The 19334-nt window shown below is 45.9% G+C and overlaps 4 protein-coding genes across 4 annotated transcripts; 3 read left to right on the forward strand and 1 right to left on the reverse strand.

Moving 5' to 3' along the window:
* Positions 1–2662: 2662 nt before the first annotated feature.
* LOC311321663 (histone H1-like) lies at positions 2663–3277 on the forward strand (the record flags this gene model as incomplete). The annotated part of the gene is made up of 1 exon (XM_084453668.1): positions 2663–3277. The coding sequence occupies one exon, from the start codon at positions 2663–2665 to the stop codon at positions 3275–3277; it is 615 nt and encodes a 204-aa protein (XP_084309794.1).
* Positions 3278–4441: 1164 nt separating this feature from the next.
* LOC311321692 (histone H2A-like) lies at positions 4442–4828 on the reverse strand (the record flags this gene model as incomplete). Its single annotated transcript, XM_084453697.1, has 1 exon — positions 4442–4828. The coding sequence occupies one exon, from the start codon at positions 4826–4828 to the stop codon at positions 4442–4444; it is 387 nt and encodes a 128-aa protein (XP_084309823.1).
* Positions 4829–5095: 267 nt separating this feature from the next.
* Positions 5096–5506, forward strand: LOC311321678 (histone H3.2; the record flags this gene model as incomplete). The annotated part of the gene is made up of 1 exon (XM_084453683.1): positions 5096–5506. The coding sequence occupies one exon, from the start codon at positions 5096–5098 to the stop codon at positions 5504–5506; it is 411 nt and encodes a 136-aa protein (XP_084309809.1).
* Positions 5507–14960: 9454 nt separating this feature from the next.
* Positions 14961–17013, forward strand: LOC311321563 (histone H2B-like; the record flags this gene model as incomplete). The annotated part of the gene is made up of 2 exons (XM_084453558.1): positions 14961–15035; positions 16657–17013. 2 exons carry the CDS (start codon positions 14961–14963, stop codon positions 17011–17013), a joined length of 432 nt encoding a protein of 143 aa, XP_084309684.1.
* Between the last annotated feature and the right edge of the window lie 2321 nt (positions 17014–19334).

Consider the following 19334-nt stretch of genomic DNA (forward strand, 5'->3'; position numbering starts at 1 on the left):
GTCAGTGTTTAATAATGACTCCGTTGAATTTAAAATACATTGTTGAGTTTAAATATATCATTGGAGATGAGTTTTGTGAATTTTGAAGCGCTTAGCCTAGTTGATTCTCAGGTCAGTGTTGAACCTAGCATGACACATCACAGGACAGCTTTCTCAAAATCTGGCAAACGACAAACCCTGATATGTCCACAAGGACACCAAAGCAGGTTGCTAGGTAGCCTAGATATGGTCACACTAACAAAAGGACACGGTCTGCAGTTGGATTGTTATTCCTTACTCAACTTACTTTTAATCCTCTTGGTTGGTTGAGGAACATAAGGCTGTGACTCTCTGCTTCCATCTGGACCTGTCCTGTGCAGCATGTTGTGTCTTGTCCCAAGTTAGGTAGCCATTTTTAGTTCCGAGCTCACAGTTCTTCGCCAGGTTGTTTTTGGCCTCCCTTGTTTCCTCTGAAATTCCACCCCCCTAAAAGTCCTGTCAGCATTTGGCCCAGGGCACCATGTTGGCATTGGGCATTTTGGGGTATTTCCATAAGAGCTCCACTGCACACTGTCGCTCTCACCGTTATCACTCCTCACTGATATCAGCAGCCAGTTGTTCTGACAGGCGTGTTCCCCATATTCTTTTAATGACTTGTTCACAGTCATAAATCTCAAAATTGGCTGCAAAGCCTAGAAAACAAAACTGTTCCACAGTAGACATCATTCACTATTGCATCGTAGATAGCTGTAACTGCTTGACTGAGTGTAGCGATTTATTTGCAGCTGCCTATAGGCTACAGTGGTGAATTTAGAAGGTTTAAGTAGTCTTCACATGCCTTAGAAATAAACTATAGCCTATGCACTCTGTGTATCTCAATGATGGATGATTCAACACTGGCAGAGTAGGCCCTGTGTGTGCAAATCAGAAGCTGGGCCTTGGCTGTCACAGAGTAGCGGCAGGGCAGACTAAGGACACCAGACTAGGGTGCTAAGGTAGCCTAGTGCGTAAGGACTAGGAATTGAGGGACCATATGACAGGCATATACATTAGGACTTGAACAAAGGATATTAAAACTAAAGTTTGTAATGAACAGACTTTGAAGAGTGGACAGGGAGGGATGACCGTGGCCCACAGAAAGTGACCCCAATAAGGTGTAAATCGGCACCAGACAGCTGAATCAACTGTATTGGACAGAAGGCACTGCCCTAAATTATAATAAGATGAACCATCACTCTGAAAAGCCACCTGTGACAACTGATAGAAGCAGCCTGTGACAACTGATAGAAACAGATAGCCTAGATTATACAACTGTTAGGCATATGTGCGAAGGGCATCTCTCCTGCAGGACACTCACTGAGACTCTATTCTCTGTATGAGACTATTCTCTGCAAACACCTTCTGTTGTTCGCCTCTGGATTCTCGAGTTTCTACTCATGTTGTTAGCAATAGTCTAACATGGTAGGCTATAGGAGATTGATTCTTAGCAGTTCCCGCTTAGTCACTTATCTTGTTAATCACTGTAGGCGTAAATACTGTGCTCAAGAACACAATCTTGCTTGAGATAAACATTTCTAGAAACTAAGCCAAATTTATTTCATTCTGCCTCGACCACGCCTATTCACATCAGGTAGGCTCGTTCAGAATCCCAAATCCCACAGCCCAGAAAGAGCTAATTGCTCATATCACTCAACAATAAGCACCTACATGTCCTTCCATGTAGGCTATAGGCCTATCTTCACTACATGGGCTGCGATAGTATAGGATAGGCGACTGGGCTCCTGCGTTCTCTATAATTCTCATGGCACAATAGCCTAGCCACTCAAGATGCGATTCAGACATTTTTAGAGCCAGGTCATCAAATTCAGTAAAAAGGAAACGAGGAGTGTGTGTTGTGATGGTTGCTTGTCACTTTTTGCAATCCTATGTAATGCAGCCGGTGCGCCTCAGGTCACTTCACTGCATAGGCTACCAACCAAACGAGGACATTGCCCCAGACGAGGGCTGTAATAGGCGACAGACAGTCCAAAAAGACCAGGCGGAGTCATTCTGCAGGGAATCCAAATGTGAATCACCCAGGGAGGGCGAAAGGTAGCCTATACACACGGGCAGACACCAGCTTGATAGGGACCAGGTCTCAGCCCCAGTTTCAACGCTGTGCTTTACGCACCCCAAAAGAGACCCCGTTTAAAAGCATAGGCACCGCTTCTGTGTACCTTAAATCATTTTAGCCCCTTGCCAGACAACTTGTCTCACTGGGCAACGATTTCTGTCCATAATCGCATGCACTTTTAGACATTTTAGGAGTCAAATGCCACTGGAAACCTAGTGCGCACGGCTCCATCCGAGAGATCAACGGCGGTGTTTTTACCCGGTCGCGAATAAACAGACGAGGCCGCCGCCTCCCAAACAACTTTATTTCGAACGACAAATAGGCTGCTGCTGTCACATTCGCTTTCGGACTTGTGCTCCACTCCAACTTTGATTTTTAGCCCTTTATACACCAGGAGAAAACACAGGAGGAACATCATTTTGGTAACCGAGAGCTCCTCGGTGGTGGAGCTGAGTCCACACGGTTCTCATGGCGCGTTTAAGGCCAACCCCTCGCAGCGTCGAGGACTCACAGTCAGCAGGACCGACATACAGTACGTGTGTGATACCGCAGAGCAAACTCAAGATAGACATGGCAGAAGTCGCCCCAGCTCCCGCAGCCGCCGCTCCGGCCAAGGCACCCAAGAAGAAGGCAGCAGCCAAGCCCAAGAAAGTGGGACCCAGCGTCGCCGAGCTGATCGTCACGGCTGTTTCCGCCTCCAAGGAGAGGAGCGGTGTCTCCCTGGCAGCGGTCAAGAAGGCACTGGCTGCCGGCGGCTACGACGTGGAGAAGAACAACTCCCGCGTCAAGATCGCCGTCAAGAGCCTCGTCACCAAGGGCACTTTGGTACAGACCAAAGGAACTGGCGCCTCCGGATCTTTCAAGATCAACAAAGCAGCCGAGGCGAAGGTAAATAAGCCAGCTAAGAAGCCCGTCGCCCCGAAGGTCAAGAAGGTAGCCGCCAAGAAGCCCGCTGCAGCCAAGAAGCCCAAAAAGGCCGTGGCTAAGAAGCCTGCAGCCGCCAAGAAATCTCCCAAGAAAGTCAAGAAGCCCGCAGCTAAAAAGGTGGCAAAGAGCCCCAAAAAGGCCAAGAAGCCCGCGACACCCAAAAAAGCCCCAGCCAAGAGCCCCAAGAAGGCCGTCAAGCCCAAAGCTGCCAAGCCCAGGGCTGCCAAGGCGAAGAAGGCAGCCCCCAAGAAGAAGTAAACGTCTTCTTTCTGTCCTCTTTACCGTTACAAAGGCTCTTTTAAGAGCCACCCACCCATCCATAAAAGCGCATCTCCATGTATGGCCACCGGATTCACGCGGGCGCAAATCCAACAGTAATAATTCCGATACAAAGCACTTAATCTAATGGTACTGAAAACGTGCTGCACACGCTGGTGTTTCATTATAATACACTTCCACAGCACTGGTAATGGGAGGCTGAATTTCAACTGTAGGGTAAAACTCATTATCTGATGCATGCTCATGGTCAACTGGCGTGCACGGGGATCAGATGGACACGTAGTTTATTCAACATTGTCTTTTTGGCGCCTGAAATGAGAGGAGTAGTGAGAGAGCGGCGGACCAGCGCAGGCCGTGGGCGCGTTCGTAAGGATCAGGACTGCGCAGTCGATGATCAGAGCTGATCGCCGCCATGCTGTGACCCTTTGCATTGTGGCTAAATTCCGTCCCGACTCGCTCCAACGTGATACGTACTTTGTAGGGTTATACATTATTGAAATTACAAACTAAAATAATTAGTAAAACTGTATTTTGAGAAACGCCCATAGACATGCATGCATTCTCTCTAAGTCTAAAGCGACGTACAATGTTTTGAGTTGGGGTTAAGGGGCACAGCGGTAGGTAATATTTTTTTTTAATTTGTTGGTCTTTACAGATCAAACAGAATCATTGTAGTTTGATGGTGTGCATGAAACCAGGGAAAGGAGGGAGTAGGTTAATAGCCCTGTTGCTCTTTTCTGTCCATTATTGTATAAGTCTACGAGGAGATCAAGCCATTTATACAGGGACGTCTATTTATTAGGGAGGACAAACTAGGTCATTCATGCAGCACACTTCATACACAGGCAACACGAAGCGTTTCAATTAAACACGTTTTAAATTAAAACAACCAAGAGAAATACAACTATGCCCAATAACGGTATTACATGCTGTAAAACCTGCAGCCGGCAACGTCCGTGGAATAACTAAGCGAATGTGCCTCAACTCGGGAGGTGGCCCACGTAGTCGCAAGTAACGGAGAACACGAGTGGGAAACGCATTCCAGAGGACAATGGAAATACACTTTGCGCTTTTAAGGATTGAAGTGGGTGGCTCTTAAAATAGCCTTTGGGATTATTGGGAGAATTCACGTCAGTGGCGATTTCACTTGGCTTTGACAGCCTTCTCGGTCTTCTTGGGGAGAAGCACTGCCTGGATGTTGGGCAGCACGCCGCCCTGGGCGATCGTCACGCCTCCGAGAAGTTTGTTGAGCTCCTCGTCGTTGCGGACAGCCAGCTGGAGGTGACGGGGGATGATACGAGTCTTCTTGTTGTCGCGGGCAGCGTTGCCGGCCAACTCCAGGATTTCAGCAGTCAGGTACTCGAGCACAGCGGCCAGGTAGACCGGTGCACCGGCTCCCACACGCTGGGCATAGTTGCCTTTACGGAGAAGTCTGTGAACACGACCCACCGGGAACTGGAGACCGGCGCGGGATGATCGGGTCTTGGCCTTGGCCTTTGCTTTGCCTCCTGTTTTCCCCCTTCCGCTCATTTTCAGTATATAAGTAGTTTAGAAACTCAATTATGTGAAACAACGGCGGTCGGATTTTTATATGTAAAGTGGCGCCCTTTTGCTTTTGTCGCTTTATCCAATCCCAGTCTCCGTGTTAATAGCCAATGGGGAGAAGGAGGCGATAGCCAGCCAATGAAGTCGCCCAGAGAGGCTGTCCAATCAGCGCACGGCAGCGGGCGTTATAAAATAGGCACATTACGTTCTTGAAAGCTTTAACTTCGACTCTCGGAGAAGAAAGCTGAAATCATGGCCAGAACCAAGCAGACCGCCCGCAAATCCACCGGTGGCAAAGCCCCGAGGAAGCAGCTCGCCACCAAGGCGGCTCGTAAGAGCGCACCCGCCACCGGCGGTGTGAAGAAGCCTCATCGTTACAGGCCCGGCACAGTAGCCCTGAGAGAGATCCGTCGTTACCAGAAGTCAACCGAGCTTTTGATTCGTAAGTTGCCCTTCCAGCGCCTGGTGAGGGAAATCGCTCAAGACTTCAAGACCGACTTGCGCTTCCAGAGCTCTGCTGTTATGGCCCTGCAGGAGGCCAGCGAGGCGTACCTGGTCGGCCTCTTCGAGGACACCAACCTGTGCGCCATTCACGCCAAGAGGGTAACCATCATGCCCAAGGACATCCAGTTGGCCCGCCGCATTCGCGGAGAACGCGCTTAAAATGGTCTGAGTTGCTTCAACATCCCCCAAAGGCTCTTTTAAGAGCCACCTCATTATCTCTAATGATAAAGCCAATGTGTTCCTATTGTTACCTGCACAGTCTAGTGTGTCCTAATAGGAGTAGGTTGGACTGCTAGTTCTACTACACTGTCCATTCACCACCGTCATGACATCTACGTATACAATGCAATTATTTTTGTACATTGACTTTACGCCGAGCCATGCATTTTAGCCTGTACCGCCTTTTTTGACACCCACGAAGAGAACTTGGAACGGAATGAAAGTCAGACTTTAGTCCCTTCCAGCATTTGATTACAGCCTCAGAGTATGAACATCGTTTCAAAATGGTTTATTCAAACACTAGTAACATGCTTTGTTTAGCGTATGAGGTGGTTTAAACAAGTGAATAGCCGTTCAATCTATTTTAACGTGATGGGAAAACCACAGCAAAGTGAGATTAAGGTTGTTTTTTTGTCTTGTTTCTTTTTCCTCCTGCGTTGTGGTATGTTACAGGTGGACTATTTAAGTGTACCATACCTAAACAATACCACAAAGCGGGGAAAAAACAGTCACAAGCAACAAAAAAGCCTTTTTGCTCCCTCTAGTGGCTATAGTTATAAATTACATTCTGCTACAGATATGGATTTCCATCAACTCTATCTTTTGACTGGTGCCTGTCTTTACCTGTCTTTTGGCAACCCCTATGTCTTCTCCTCATTTGGATAGTTGAGAACAGATTGTAGCACAGCTAAGACAGACCTCCATCCTGTCAGTCACAGTGTGAGATAGTAATGTTCCCTCCACGGTTCCCTCAGGTCAAATGGGAGCTGAAGGAGGTGGGTGTTGATGGTCCCCAGTCCCCAGCCCAGTAGGTTCAGCTGCAGCACCACAACACCAGTGGCACACACATTTTTAATCCATACATACAGTTCACCTGTGTATTTACATGGAACCCATATATTGTATTGCATATTATATCGACCTAAACCTATTTCATATCGCTTGAATGTGGCTGTTGTAACAGTGCAATTTCCCCTCTGGAATTAATGAAGTACCTGCCTGCCCTGAAAATGGACTACTGTTAAATCAGTTGTCTCTGCATTACCCCTGTACAGGGGTCCGAGACCTGCCCTCCTGTAACGGGAACTTACCAGCCCAGCGACTTCTCGTTCGTGTTGGTTTCTAATAGATAGTTTAGGCAGGTTAGAAGAAGATTTGTCTATAGCTTCTAACAGTCTTTCCCAGAGCCCACCCTGCCTACGCTCCAGCAGCACCCCCTATGACCTGAGAGGTGACACCTGAGTGTAAACGACACTGGTGTGTCGTTTACAAACCAGGGCAACCTATAAGAATAACAATGCATGCATCACCTAACATTTCACATCACCTAACATTTCACATAAAGTACCATACAGATGACGCAAGATAACTTTACTTTTTATAATGCTCAATAAATGATTTATTTAGAAGAACATTGCTAGAGGCAGATTCATGCCATATGCAGGGCATTATCAAATTACATCACACAACAATTGGCAACATGGTTGGAGAGATTCTATAAAGATGGCCTATCATACCCTATATGGACAAAAGCTGTTATAGCTGCAAACGGGGGACCAACTCCTTATGAATGCCTATGAATTTAGAAAGGGATGTCATAAAAGCTCCTCTAAGTGTAATGTGTAGACAAAATACTTTTGTCCATATAGTGTATATAAAAAAAAAACTATCAGTGCTTCTTACCTACAGGACCAAACACACCTCATGTGAGAGATATTGTGGTGACGAGATCAATCAAGCAATCAATCAATCAAAGCTTTATTTGTATAGCGTATTTCATACACAGAGGCAACACAATGCGCTTTACAGAGAACAAGGGAGGTGGGCATAGGCCCCACCCCTACATATTCCAGAGGGAAGCAAAAAAAAAAAAACAGTATCACCCAGGGAGAGAAAAGTGAGCTGTAAAAATTATTCCCTGACCCCTCTCAACAAGATGATCAAGCAAGCTCCTGGAGTATGTTTGTCCAACTGTTAAGAACATTTATAGAGCAATAAATTACATTAAATTACATTTTCAGAGCAAAAGGGGCTAAAAAGATCATAGGAGAGACATGGTAAACACTGGTGTATGTCTGTGTGAGCGTGAGTGTGCCTGGGTCCAGGTAGAGGCAGAGGTCGGGGGTAGGGTGGGGGTGGGAAAAGGATACGGACCCGGGTTAGGGTGAGGGGAAGGGGGACTGGTACCAGGTCCAGGCTTAAAGTGGACTGGTGTATGTCTGTGTGTACGTGTGTGTGTGTGTGTGTGTGTGTGCGTGTTACCTAAATACTACTCACTTTACCGAGACCAATGGGAGGGTGGGCATAGTTCCCACCCCTACATATTCCAGAGGGAAGCAACAAAAAAAAAAAACAGTTTCACCCGGGGGCCAGAAAAGTGAGCCGTAACAATTATTCCCTGACCTCTCTCAACGAGACGATCGAGCAAGCTCCTGGAAAATGTTTGTCTATTAAACTTATACAGAGCAGTAAACATGGGCTAGATACTTCATAAGAGAGACATGACTAACAGGAGAGTGCACAAATAGTTACAGAGAAGTTGTCTACATGGTAGGCCATTATGTATTAGCTATCACCGTAGTCTATAATATGATATTTGAGTGAATCATATAACAAAGCACAATAAGCACTTATTATAACAGGCTCATAGAGAATGCCGCAAGGCAGAGGTGGGGAAACAGAAAGCGGAGAGCCAAGGGTAAAACATGGGTAGGGTTGGGTGGGTAGGGACAGCTGACGACACAGTGTGGGAAGGAGGAGCCAGTGGTCCGGTTCCAGTTCCTGCTTGGTTGTTGCCTACTCACCTTCCCGTATCCTGTATCACCTGCACCTCATCCCTCATTACCCTTAGCATTAAAGGAGTAGTAAAGTGAAAAATCATGTTTAGCCCTGTTTTAAGGTTACTTATGATCATATACAATGGTTCAGATCAAAAAGTTGACAAAACTAGCACGTTTGAGAAAGTGATGATTGCTCTACCACCGTTTTGGTCAGACAATGGATGTTGGTGGGCACCGTGAAAAATCATTCAAAAAACATGTTAAACTCTCAATTTCAAAGACAGCCAAATGGTCGGGCTGGAGAGGGATATTTCTCAGGGAACCCCGCCCCTCGAGCACTCGCTGGCATCCCACCTGGTCCCGGGGGCCTCATGGGCGTCCAGTAGGACAGCGCAGCTACCTGGGGCCAAGGCGACACAATGAGTTTAACATGTTTTTGAATGATTTTTCAAGGTGCCCACCCACATCCATTGTATGACCTAAACGGTGGTAGAGCAATTATCAGACTTTCTCAAAAGTGCTAGTTTTGTCAATGTTTTGATCTGAACCATTGTATATTATCATAAGTAACCTTAAAACAGGGCTAAACATGCATTTTCCCTTTACTACTCCTTTAAAAAAAATAATCCGGCTCAAAGTGGGCTAAGCTAAACCGGCTATATCTGGTATATGTTTAGCCTAGACTTCTATTACACGTATTTTGCTTGCTGGGCAGCGTGAGTCACATCTGCTTTAGCAGGAAAAGACTGCGGCTCGAGCCGGTCTTTTAGCTGCAGCGAGACCTGCCGTGGTCAATTCTGACTCTTTCACAGAAGACCCAGCGGCTCTAGCCGAGAACATTACAGTAGCTGAAACAGGAGGAGATGCGGACTGTACATGACAACCAGGATAACGTTGCTTTGTGTTTGCTTTATGGGCAGCGGTTGATGTGCCTACACCCCCCCCCCCCGGGGCAGCTGTAGCTCAGGAGATAGAACGGGTCATCCAATGATCATCGGCTCGGCTCCTTCTGACGACATGTCGAAGTGTCCTTGGGCAAAGTGAACACTGAACCCCAAATTGCTCCCAATGAGCAGGCTAGCACCTTGCATAGCAGCTGCCGCCATTGGTGTGTGAATGTGTGTGTGAATGGGTGAATGAGAGGACATTGTAAAGCACTTTGGATAAAAGCGCTATATAAGTGCAGTCCATTTACCATTACCATTTACTTCATTCCTCAACAGGGAAACTTGCTCACCACCGCTCTTAACACAGCGTGGTGTGGGCACACCACCACCATCAATAGGTGCGTCTCTTCTTAACCCAAGCCGGAAGCGGAGCGGTGGGCGCGCTTGAAGACGCCGGTCCGGTCCCGGCACCCTGGGCGAGGTAGGCAGGGGGAGGTCGCGGGGGAGGAGCCGCGCGCGCAGTCCAGGAGCCCGGGCGAACCGGTCCATGGGCCGTAGCGGGGCGGGACCCCGTGGCAGGTTGTTTAACCTTGACGTGCCTGCACACTGCGCTCCCCCGGAGCAGCGAGGTGGCGAGCGAGGAGGAGCCGGTCCTGCTCCTGGTTGCGACACTGCTCCAGGATGTTAGACACAGCCGCCCCAAACAACCCCTCCCTACTGACCGGTGAGTTGAGGAGGACACCTTTGTTTATCTCGCGCAGACGAGTCAGGGAGAGCCATAGGTGGCGCTGCTGCACCACCGACATGGCCATCACTCTACCCAGACAGGAGGCAGAGACTCTCACAAGCTGAGCAACGGCTCCGGCGGCTTCGGCCATCTCCGCTCTCCTGTCTTCATCCATAGAGGTGGGGGTTTGCTCCATAGCCAGCTGGCCGATGTAAATGGCCACCATAGCAATAGAGGAGGAGGCAGCCACGGCCTGCACGGCCAGCGAAAAACGCAGGGTTGTCTTGTCCTTGACGTCCAGTATGAGAGGCTTCCTATCCGAGCCCCAGGCGGAGGAACCAGGCACCAGGACCACTGCGATGTCGGGTTCCAGGGGAGGAGAGACGATAGGTGCTACAGCAGTCCAGCCGGTTACCCTCGTTAGCTCTGCTGAACTGCTGAAGCGGACATCTGATCGCCAACGGCCGCTCCCATTCAGCCTCGACGAACGCCTCCAGGTTGGGCATAGCCGGCAGGAGACGAGAAGCAGGCTGGGAGGGACGCCCGTAGCAGACGGAGCTCCACAGGGTGAGCCCAGCAGTCGCAGCAGCCTCCAGTATGGGGATGCCAAGGTGATGCGTGGCTCTACCCAGCAACCGGGGCAGGTCGCGGTCGAAGGAACCCTGCCCCGGGAAGGAGGAGCCACTAGCTGTAGTGGCTTCTAAGGCAGAGGGACCTTTGTCTGCCTCGGAGAGCTCTTCCTCATCATCAGGCGGGAGGAAGAGCATCGGGGTTGTCGGTTGTTGCGGGGGCACGCCGATGTCCTCGCCGTCGACCGCGCCGACCAGCTGGGCCAAAACTTCAGTCTCCAGCGTCGGCGGAGCGAAGAAATGCGACGAATGCGACGAAAAGAAAGCAAATGAATTAATGCTATCCTAAATGAGAACGGGGAAGTAATAACAGATGAATCTAAGATGAGACACACGGTCAAATAAATCTTTGATAAGATGTATGACGAACTCCCCTTCGAGGAATCGGCTACAAAAGACTTCTTGACATCTGCGGATTTATGTAAATGTGAAGATCCCACCTCACTCACTGATGAAATAAAAGCAGATGAAATTCAACAGGTACTTAAACAACTGAATAAGCAACGTGCGCCTGGAAAAGATGGCCTGCCGGCAGACCTATATCAGGAAATTAGTTACGAGGTCTCCCCACTGCTGGTCCGGGCCTTCAACGAAGGAATCAAACAGGGCATCCTTCATGAGTCCTTCTATAAAGGAGTAATTACTCTATTATATAAAAAAGGAGACGAAAGAAATATCAACAACTGAAGGCACTTAACTTTAACTAACACTGATTACAAGATCTATGCAAAGCTTTACCTAGGTAATGATGAACCGGCTTCAAAGCTGCCTGGACGCATTAATAGAAAAAGAACAAACCTGTGCAGTTAAAGGCAGATTAATGTGGGACAACTTGTGCATACTGCGAGAAATTCTGCACCAGAAGACAGGAAATTGATTTTATATTGTAGCTTTGGATCAAAAGAAGGCTTTTGACTTGATTTCAAGGAACTATTTATGGCAGACAATGGAACATTTTGGTTTCCTTGTGGCATTTGTCAACATGATTAAGTGCATGTATGCCAAAACAATGTGTCAAGTTAACATAAACTGTCATTTGACAGAGGAAATAAGCATAAAGAGGGGAGTGAAGCAGGGCTGTCCTCTTAGAAGCGCATTGTACGTGTTGGCAATAAGCCCTCTGATGAAAATAATTAAAGATGATGCGCGCCTAAAGGGAATTCCTCTGGCTGGGCAAGAGAGATCCATCATTTCTGCTTACGCGGATGACGTTACAGTTTTTATAATATCACAATCTGAACTTGACATTGTAAAATAACATTTTAATTTATATGAGTCAGCTTCAGGAGCCACTCTAAACCAAGAGAAATCAGAGGCAGTATGAATAGGGAAACCCGGCATGGAAACTCCCTTCGATATACAAATAAAGGATGAAATTTAAATATTGGGCTTAATAGTAAGTAACGAAGATTCTGCACAAAGGAACTGGGACAATAAAGAGATTGAGATTAAAGAAGTAAATAAATGGACAAATAAAAAAACTACATTCAAATCAAGGATCAACATCATGAAAATTTTCATTTTAAGCAAAATGATGTTTTTGAGTACAGTGTTTCCGCCGACTGACAAAACTGTTAAGAAAATAAACAAAGAAGGTTTCCGTTTGGTATGGGGCACTACCAGAGAAGTGACCAAACGAGAACTCCTCTTCAAGCCAAGAGTCTGCGGAGGTTTAGGCTCCGTTGATTTTGGCATTAAATTGATGATAAACCTGTGTAAAACAGTTGCAAAAGGCATGAGCCGAAATGTGATTTGGATTGGTGATGTCACAAAATGGAGGCACAAAATAGGAAGAGGTAGAAAAGACATCCCATACTACAAGCTCATATATAGTGACTTTGTAAAAAAATATGAACATTTACAAATTGACTGGTGCACTCAATCAAACAAGGAAATCTATGACAAAATAGCCAACAGTATATATGGTGGAACGATTAAGTACAGAGGTCTGTCCACACCAGACAGCGAACAGGTCACTAAGGATCTGGGGGAAACTAATATCAGAATCCCTCAGAGACATAATGTGGCTGATCTCAGTTAGGAGGCTGCCGGTGAGAGCGGTTGTAAAGTGGAGCTGCTATGTAACCACAACCAAATGCCCAATGCCAACATGCACAGACGATGAGACTCTGGAACACCTGCTGCTAGAGTGCAGCAGGACTAAAGAGGTCTGGAAAGCTATTCAGAACATCGGGATGCCTATTAAAGTAGAACCAGAATCTGTTTTTTATGGAATAACTGACAACAATATTGATAAAAAATATAAAGGTCTGTTGTATTTAATAATCTGCATAGTAAACGCACAAATATGGAAGACACGTTGCAAGATGTCCATTAACAATGTTATCACTAGTGAAATTGTAATTAAGTTGATGCGTGAAGGGTGATCAGTCCAACGGAGGTTCACTCAGACGGGCAGATCAGCTGGAATCCCACTTCTGGACACCAGTGAAATGTGGTGGCTGGATTCGGTTGACCTATGACGTTTGGACACTCACAAAAGACTATTATAACATTTCAGATTGAAATCGCCAGTACCACCGGGTTCCCCTCGTAGGAGTCAACACAACCACACAACCTTGTCAAATGAGGATGAGAAATACAACAGAATAGAATAAAAGAACTTACTTTAATACCTTACAGTTTGCAGCAAAAGGGACGGTTACACAGAAACATAGATGTGTCTGAGCAAGCGCGCCGACTCAAGTGTCGGGATAGCATATATATATGCTAGGCTAGGCTACTATCAGATGCTATGCTATTCCACACCGCGTGACTACATGTATGAGTACCTGATTGGTTGAAACTTCTATCTAACTGGTTGGTCATATGAGCTCACTACTGTAGTCTCCCATTCGGCCGAGGTGGATAAGGTGTTTTGTTATGTTACAATTTAAACAGGCTTTTCATTGTGATGTGTCCTTGGCAGTCAACTTATCTGCTACTGGAACATAGATAATAACAACTTTTGATGCATACTGTGTTATGGAAAACTACAGAGTGTACAACAGTATTGAACCTTAACTAGGCCTAAAAAAGCAGGCCTTCTGTTTAAACAACTATAATAGCACTTTTAAAAAATACCTTCCACAGAATCAAGACACGCATAGATAGGATCTATGTCTCTGATAAGATTAAGGTTCAGTCATATAGAACAGAGGTGTGGGTAAACTCGGACCACTTAGCTGTAAGAGCATCAGTTAGCTTTGATAGTGTCCCCAGCCCAAGACAAAATAGCTGGAAGCTGAACGTGAATTGTCTCAAAGACCCTGTTATATTAAAGAGTGTCAGAAGGGAAATCGAAAGAGTCAAAGACTTACGAATATTTACAAAAACAAGCGTTGAGTTATGGGAGGAGTTGAAGAACAGTCTAAAGAGACACCTGATTTATAAATGTAAATTCTTAAATAAACAACGAAATGAAGAATATAAGGAATTAATGAAACTCTTTGTTGACATTAAATGTAGACCTAAGAGCGTTCCATTGAAAGAGCAAGAAGAAAAAGATTTTGAGGAGATTAAGGAAAAGTTAATGAATTTTAATAATGAATATTCAAATACTATTAAAATGCATGCAGGTATAGCTTTTGATGAACCCGCAAATATACACAAAGTAATCAAGATGTACAAGGAAAGGAGCGACTACAAATGCATAGATTCGTTAAGAAATAGTGAAGGTAAAATTGTTGATACGGATCATGATATAAAGAAAGTTATAGTAGATAGTTTTAGCAAAATGTATGGAGCTGATAAGTCTAGTGGGGTGGAAGGTACGGAGGTTTTCCTCTCGGAATTACAGCTGACGCAGGTTGTCGATGGTGCCTCACTAATAAGGGTCATCACACCAGAGGAAGTCAAGCTGGCCATCTCCCTATTAAATCGAGGGAAGTCACCCGGCCCAGACGGACTCCCCACTGAGTTCTATCAATTTTTTAGCAAGGATATTGCTGATCTGTTGTCCTCCGCCTTTAATGAGGGTTTGAATAGTCCGACAGGAATGCATGACAGCTTTTATCAGGGTATAGTATCCATGATCTACAAAAAAGGAGATGAAAAGGATATCAGTAGGCTAACTGGAGACAGATCACACTTACTAACATCGATTATAAGATCTTGGCAAAAATTATTATGACAAGATTAAGTAAAATACTAGACCACATAATTGAAAAAGAACAAACATGTGCTATTAAAGGCCGAGTTATGTGGGATAACTTAAACATGATCAGGGAAATGGTATCGAAGCCTGACGAACCTGGCTTTTTCATAGTAGGCTTCGACCAGAAGAAGGCATTTGATTTTATAAACAGAGACTACATGTGGAAGGTTTTATTAAAATATGGCTTTCCCCATGATTTTATAAACATGGTTAAGATGTTATATGCCAGGTCTCAGGTGGCTGTTAAAGTGAATGGAAGTGTGACCGAGTACATCAACATCCAGAAGGGAGTGAAGCAAGGTTGTCCGCTAAGCGCAGCTCTTTATGTCATTGCAATCAGTCCTCTTATACAGCGAATAAGAAATTATAATAGAATTGAAGGAGTAAACATGAATGGCACAAAGGCCAAAGTAACTGCCTACGCAGACGATGTGACTGTTTTTGTTAAAAATCAGAGAGAGTTGGACATAATAAGAGAGCACTTCTACCTCTATGAAAAAGCTGCTGGCGCACAATTAAACCACACAAAAACTGAGTGTACCTGGATAGGAGAGGATAGTGCGAGGCCGCACATAGACCTAGAGGTGAAGGAGGAGGTTAAAATCTTAGGCATATATTTCAGTAATAAGGAATGCGCCCAACGAAATTGGGACAGAAAGGAAAAAGAGATATTGGATGTAACAGATAAATGGGGGGTCAGGGAAATTAGTTATAGTGCACGGATAGGTGTAATAAAGACTTTTGTTTTATCCAAACTGCTTTTTGTTGCAACAATCCTTCCACCACCCAATGCAAGCGTGGTAAGGATAAGCAAAATGTGTGTGAAATTAATCTGGGGAAACAACAGAGAAGTAACAAAAAGGTTTTTAATGTACAAAAGTGTGAAAAATGGAGGACTCGGTGCTGTCGATGTTGGTGCGAAGTTAAATGTAGCCTTCTGTAGAAACATCTCAAAAGGCATATCCCAAAAGGCCACCTGGGTGGGAGAGGTGAATAAGTGGCAAAGGTTAAGGGGTAAACGCAGGGAGTCCCAGCCTTATCATGAACTGGCTTATGGTGATTTTATTCACAAATATAAAGACCTGAATATTAACTGGATCACACAGTCAAATAAGGTGATTCATAACAGTATTACCGAATACCTCTATGGTGGGCCTAATATATTTAAAGACTGCTCACAGGAGCAAAGTGAACGTCTGGCGGAGATCATGAACTCTGAACACATCTCCGGAGCAGTGAGGGACGTTATGTGGCTCACTGTTAACGGCAGACTGCCTGCGAGAAACGTGGTCAAATGGAGCTGTAATGTTAAGACCACAAGATGTCCGATGCCAACCTGCAACATAGAAAAATAAACCATTGCGCATCTTCTTATAGATTGTGATAGATCCAAAACAGTATGGCAAAAAATGAGCGACATAGGATTAAAGGTACCATGCCATAGAAGCACCTTATATAACAACTTCGACAGCACTGAAGAAACCCATTTATTATTTTGGATATGTATTTGTATAACTTTTTTTAAAATATGGAAAACACGTTGTAAAATGAATACGGACAATATTTGTATTGAGGCTGATGAGGTCTTCAGGAGTATACGGACTGAACTAAGAAGAAGGAGAACCATGGATCTAAGGAAAGCATCTCCAGAACTGAACTGGTCACTCCTAAAACTGTGATGAGCTTAAATGCTGACAGGCCAACTGAAGCCTGAGAAGACTTAGTCTATTTCTAGCAGCCTCGATTGTCTAGTAGGCCTATTCACTTTCTTGTAAATAACCTTTATTTGTCTATCTGCTATAGGCTATGCTGTAATATGTGTAAATGTGTATATTGTGTCGGCATTGCCAATATGTGAATAACCTGAATGTAACATGACATTTACCTAATAAAATTAAATATACTGCCAAGTCCGCGCCCAAGAAGGGCTCTAAGAAAGCCATCTCCAAGACCGCTGCCAAAGGCGGCAAGAAGCGCAGAAAGTCGAGAAAGGAGAGCTACGCTATCTACGTGTACAAAGTCCTGAAGCAGGTGCACCCCGACACCGGCATTTCCTCCAAGGCCATGGGGATCATGAATTCCTTTGTGAACGACATCTTCGAGCGCATTGCCGGAGAGTCCTCTCGCCTGGTGCACTACAACAAGCGTAGAACCATCACCTCCAGGGAGATCCAGACCGCCGTGCGCCTGCTGCTCCCCGGTGAGCTGGCCAAGCACGCCGTGTCCGAGGGCACCAAGGCTGTGACCAAGTACACCAGCTCCAAGTAAAGAGGCGGCTTTTCACGCTCCAATCTACCCAAAGGCTCTTTTAAGAGCCACCCACATATTCTATAAAATAATGCAATTCCATGGTGGTAGATTTTTGTTTAATGCTCGTATACATTGTGTGCTCGGGATGCGTGCTGTAATTGATCCCCGAATGTGTAATTTGTTGACCATCTCTGGGGATCAATGCAGTTGTCTCTAAGCCTGGGGCATTGCGCGCGTTTTCTTATTCTTCTAAGCCCCCCGGTAACGTTAGAATAAACGGATCGCGGGCTTGGTCGACGGCGAGGATATTACACAGGAGGCAAGTCAGCATCTCTGATAGCACGGTCCTCCCCCTCTCTCTCTCTATCGCTCTCTCTCTCCCCTCCCTCTCTCTCTCTCTCTTCTCCCTCCTCTCTCCCCCCTCCTCTCTATCGCTCTCTCTCCCCTCCCTCTCTCTCTATCCTCCCTCTCTCTCTCTCTCCCCTCTCTCTCTCTCTCCCCTCCCTCTCTCTCTCTCTCTTCTCACTCCTCTCTCCCCCCTCCTCTCTCTATCGCTCTCTCTCTCCCCTCACTCTTTCTCTATCCTCCCTCTCTCTCTCTCTCCCCTCTCTCTCTCTCTCCCCTCCCTCTCTCTCTCTCTCTTCTCCCTCCTCTCTCCCCCCTCCTCTCTATCGCTCTCTCTCTCCCCTCCCTCTCTCTCTATCCTCCCTATCTCTCTCTCTCTCCCCTCTCTCTCTCCCCTCCCTCTCTCTCTCCCCTCCCTCTCTCTCTCTCCCCTCCCTCTCTCTCTCTCTCTATCCTCCCTCTCTCTTTCTCTCTCTCCCCTCCCTCTCTCTCTCTCTTCTCTCTCCACTCTCTCCCCCTGTCTGTTTCTGTAGCCAGGGTAGAGGTGACCTGGGCCTAGAGCCTTATTACACCTGGATTAGCAGAACCAGACTGGGTCAGAACCCGCTTTATGGTTCTAGAGTTTGTTCAAATGGGCGACTGTGTGTTCTAACCCCCAAACCACAGCATGTCAGTGAAATTCAGTGATGCTGCCGTGTATATTTCCCTTCTAACCTTCATTGCATCACATCCTGTTTTTAGCTGATAATCAGATAAGCAGGAAGATGCTGGAAAGTAAGACGTCAACACATTTAGAGGTGATCAGCACTAATAAGCAGTCAGACAGTTCTCCGTACGGTTACGTTATATTTCTCATCTGACCAGAACTCAAGTCTGGACACAGATATGGTTCCAGTCCTGATGGTGATGTTAATGTCCTGGACCACAGGTAGGGCCCAACCCTTTTCTATCTGCTGTATACCGTGTTGGAAACACTACAGGTCTGTGTTGAGCAGAGAGGCCTCTGTTATACTGTAGACTGGATATTTTGTATCAGTACTGTACATATAGGGCTGTGTAGTTTAGTTCACTTTAGTTTATTGGACAGTTGTTAAATACATGATAGAACAGGTCATGAATCATACAAATGTCAATGATGGCACAAAAGGTCACAGACTTATTTCCGTTGTGGTCCTTGGTCTCGGCACATGGCAATATACATAAACATGATTAGCATTACTGGGGGTTTGCCAGAATCCCAATACAGTATTCAGATGAGCAAAAATTTTGGGGTTTTCTGAATATAAAATTCATCAGAATAAAAAAAAAAAAAGTATTCAGGAAAAAAAAAAGTGCGGTGCGCTCTGCCTGCTGACATGACAAGATGAGGAGAGAGAGAGATAGAGAGAGAGAGAGACAGAGAGAGAGAGAGAGAGAGAGAGAGAGACAGACAGACAGAGACATAGAGAGACAGAGAGAGAGAGAGAGAGAGAGAGAGAGAGAGAGAGAGAGAGAGAGAGAGGGGCGGGGGTTAGCAGTACACTGAGCAGCAAGATAATAGGCAGATAACAGATGTACTGTGGGGTTCTGACTGAACTGAACTTGAACTAGCTCATGTAAAGCGTGTCCCTGTTAGAACGTAGGCTAAGCACTGTGGGGTTCTGACTCTGTTTGGGTGTCATGTGACTGCATGTGGCCAGCGGTCAGCTGCAGCTGATTGACTGAGTGCTGATGGTCTTGAGTCCAGGGTGCAGAGCACCTTTCACATGAAAAGACTGAATGAAAAGCTTGTGAACCCTAGATTTCCTCAGACAATTTATTACTATTCAAGTTCAAGTTATTCTTGCACCTGGTCTGTGTATGTGTGACATGAATGTCTGTCTAAACCCCATCTCTCATGTGAAGAAGAGAAACTTGCTGTGATGGTTAGAAGTTATTTGTCCACAACGGTGTGCTGGTGTGTTATTGAGTTATTAAAGGTGTAGTACTTAGTCACATAGAAGTGTAGGCCTGTT

The sequence above is a fragment of the Borostomias antarcticus genome (genome assembly GCF_949987555.1).
Source record: "Borostomias antarcticus genome assembly, chromosome: 19".
In the NCBI taxonomy this organism is placed as follows: Eukaryota; Metazoa; Chordata; class Actinopteri; order Stomiiformes; family Stomiidae; genus Borostomias; species Borostomias antarcticus.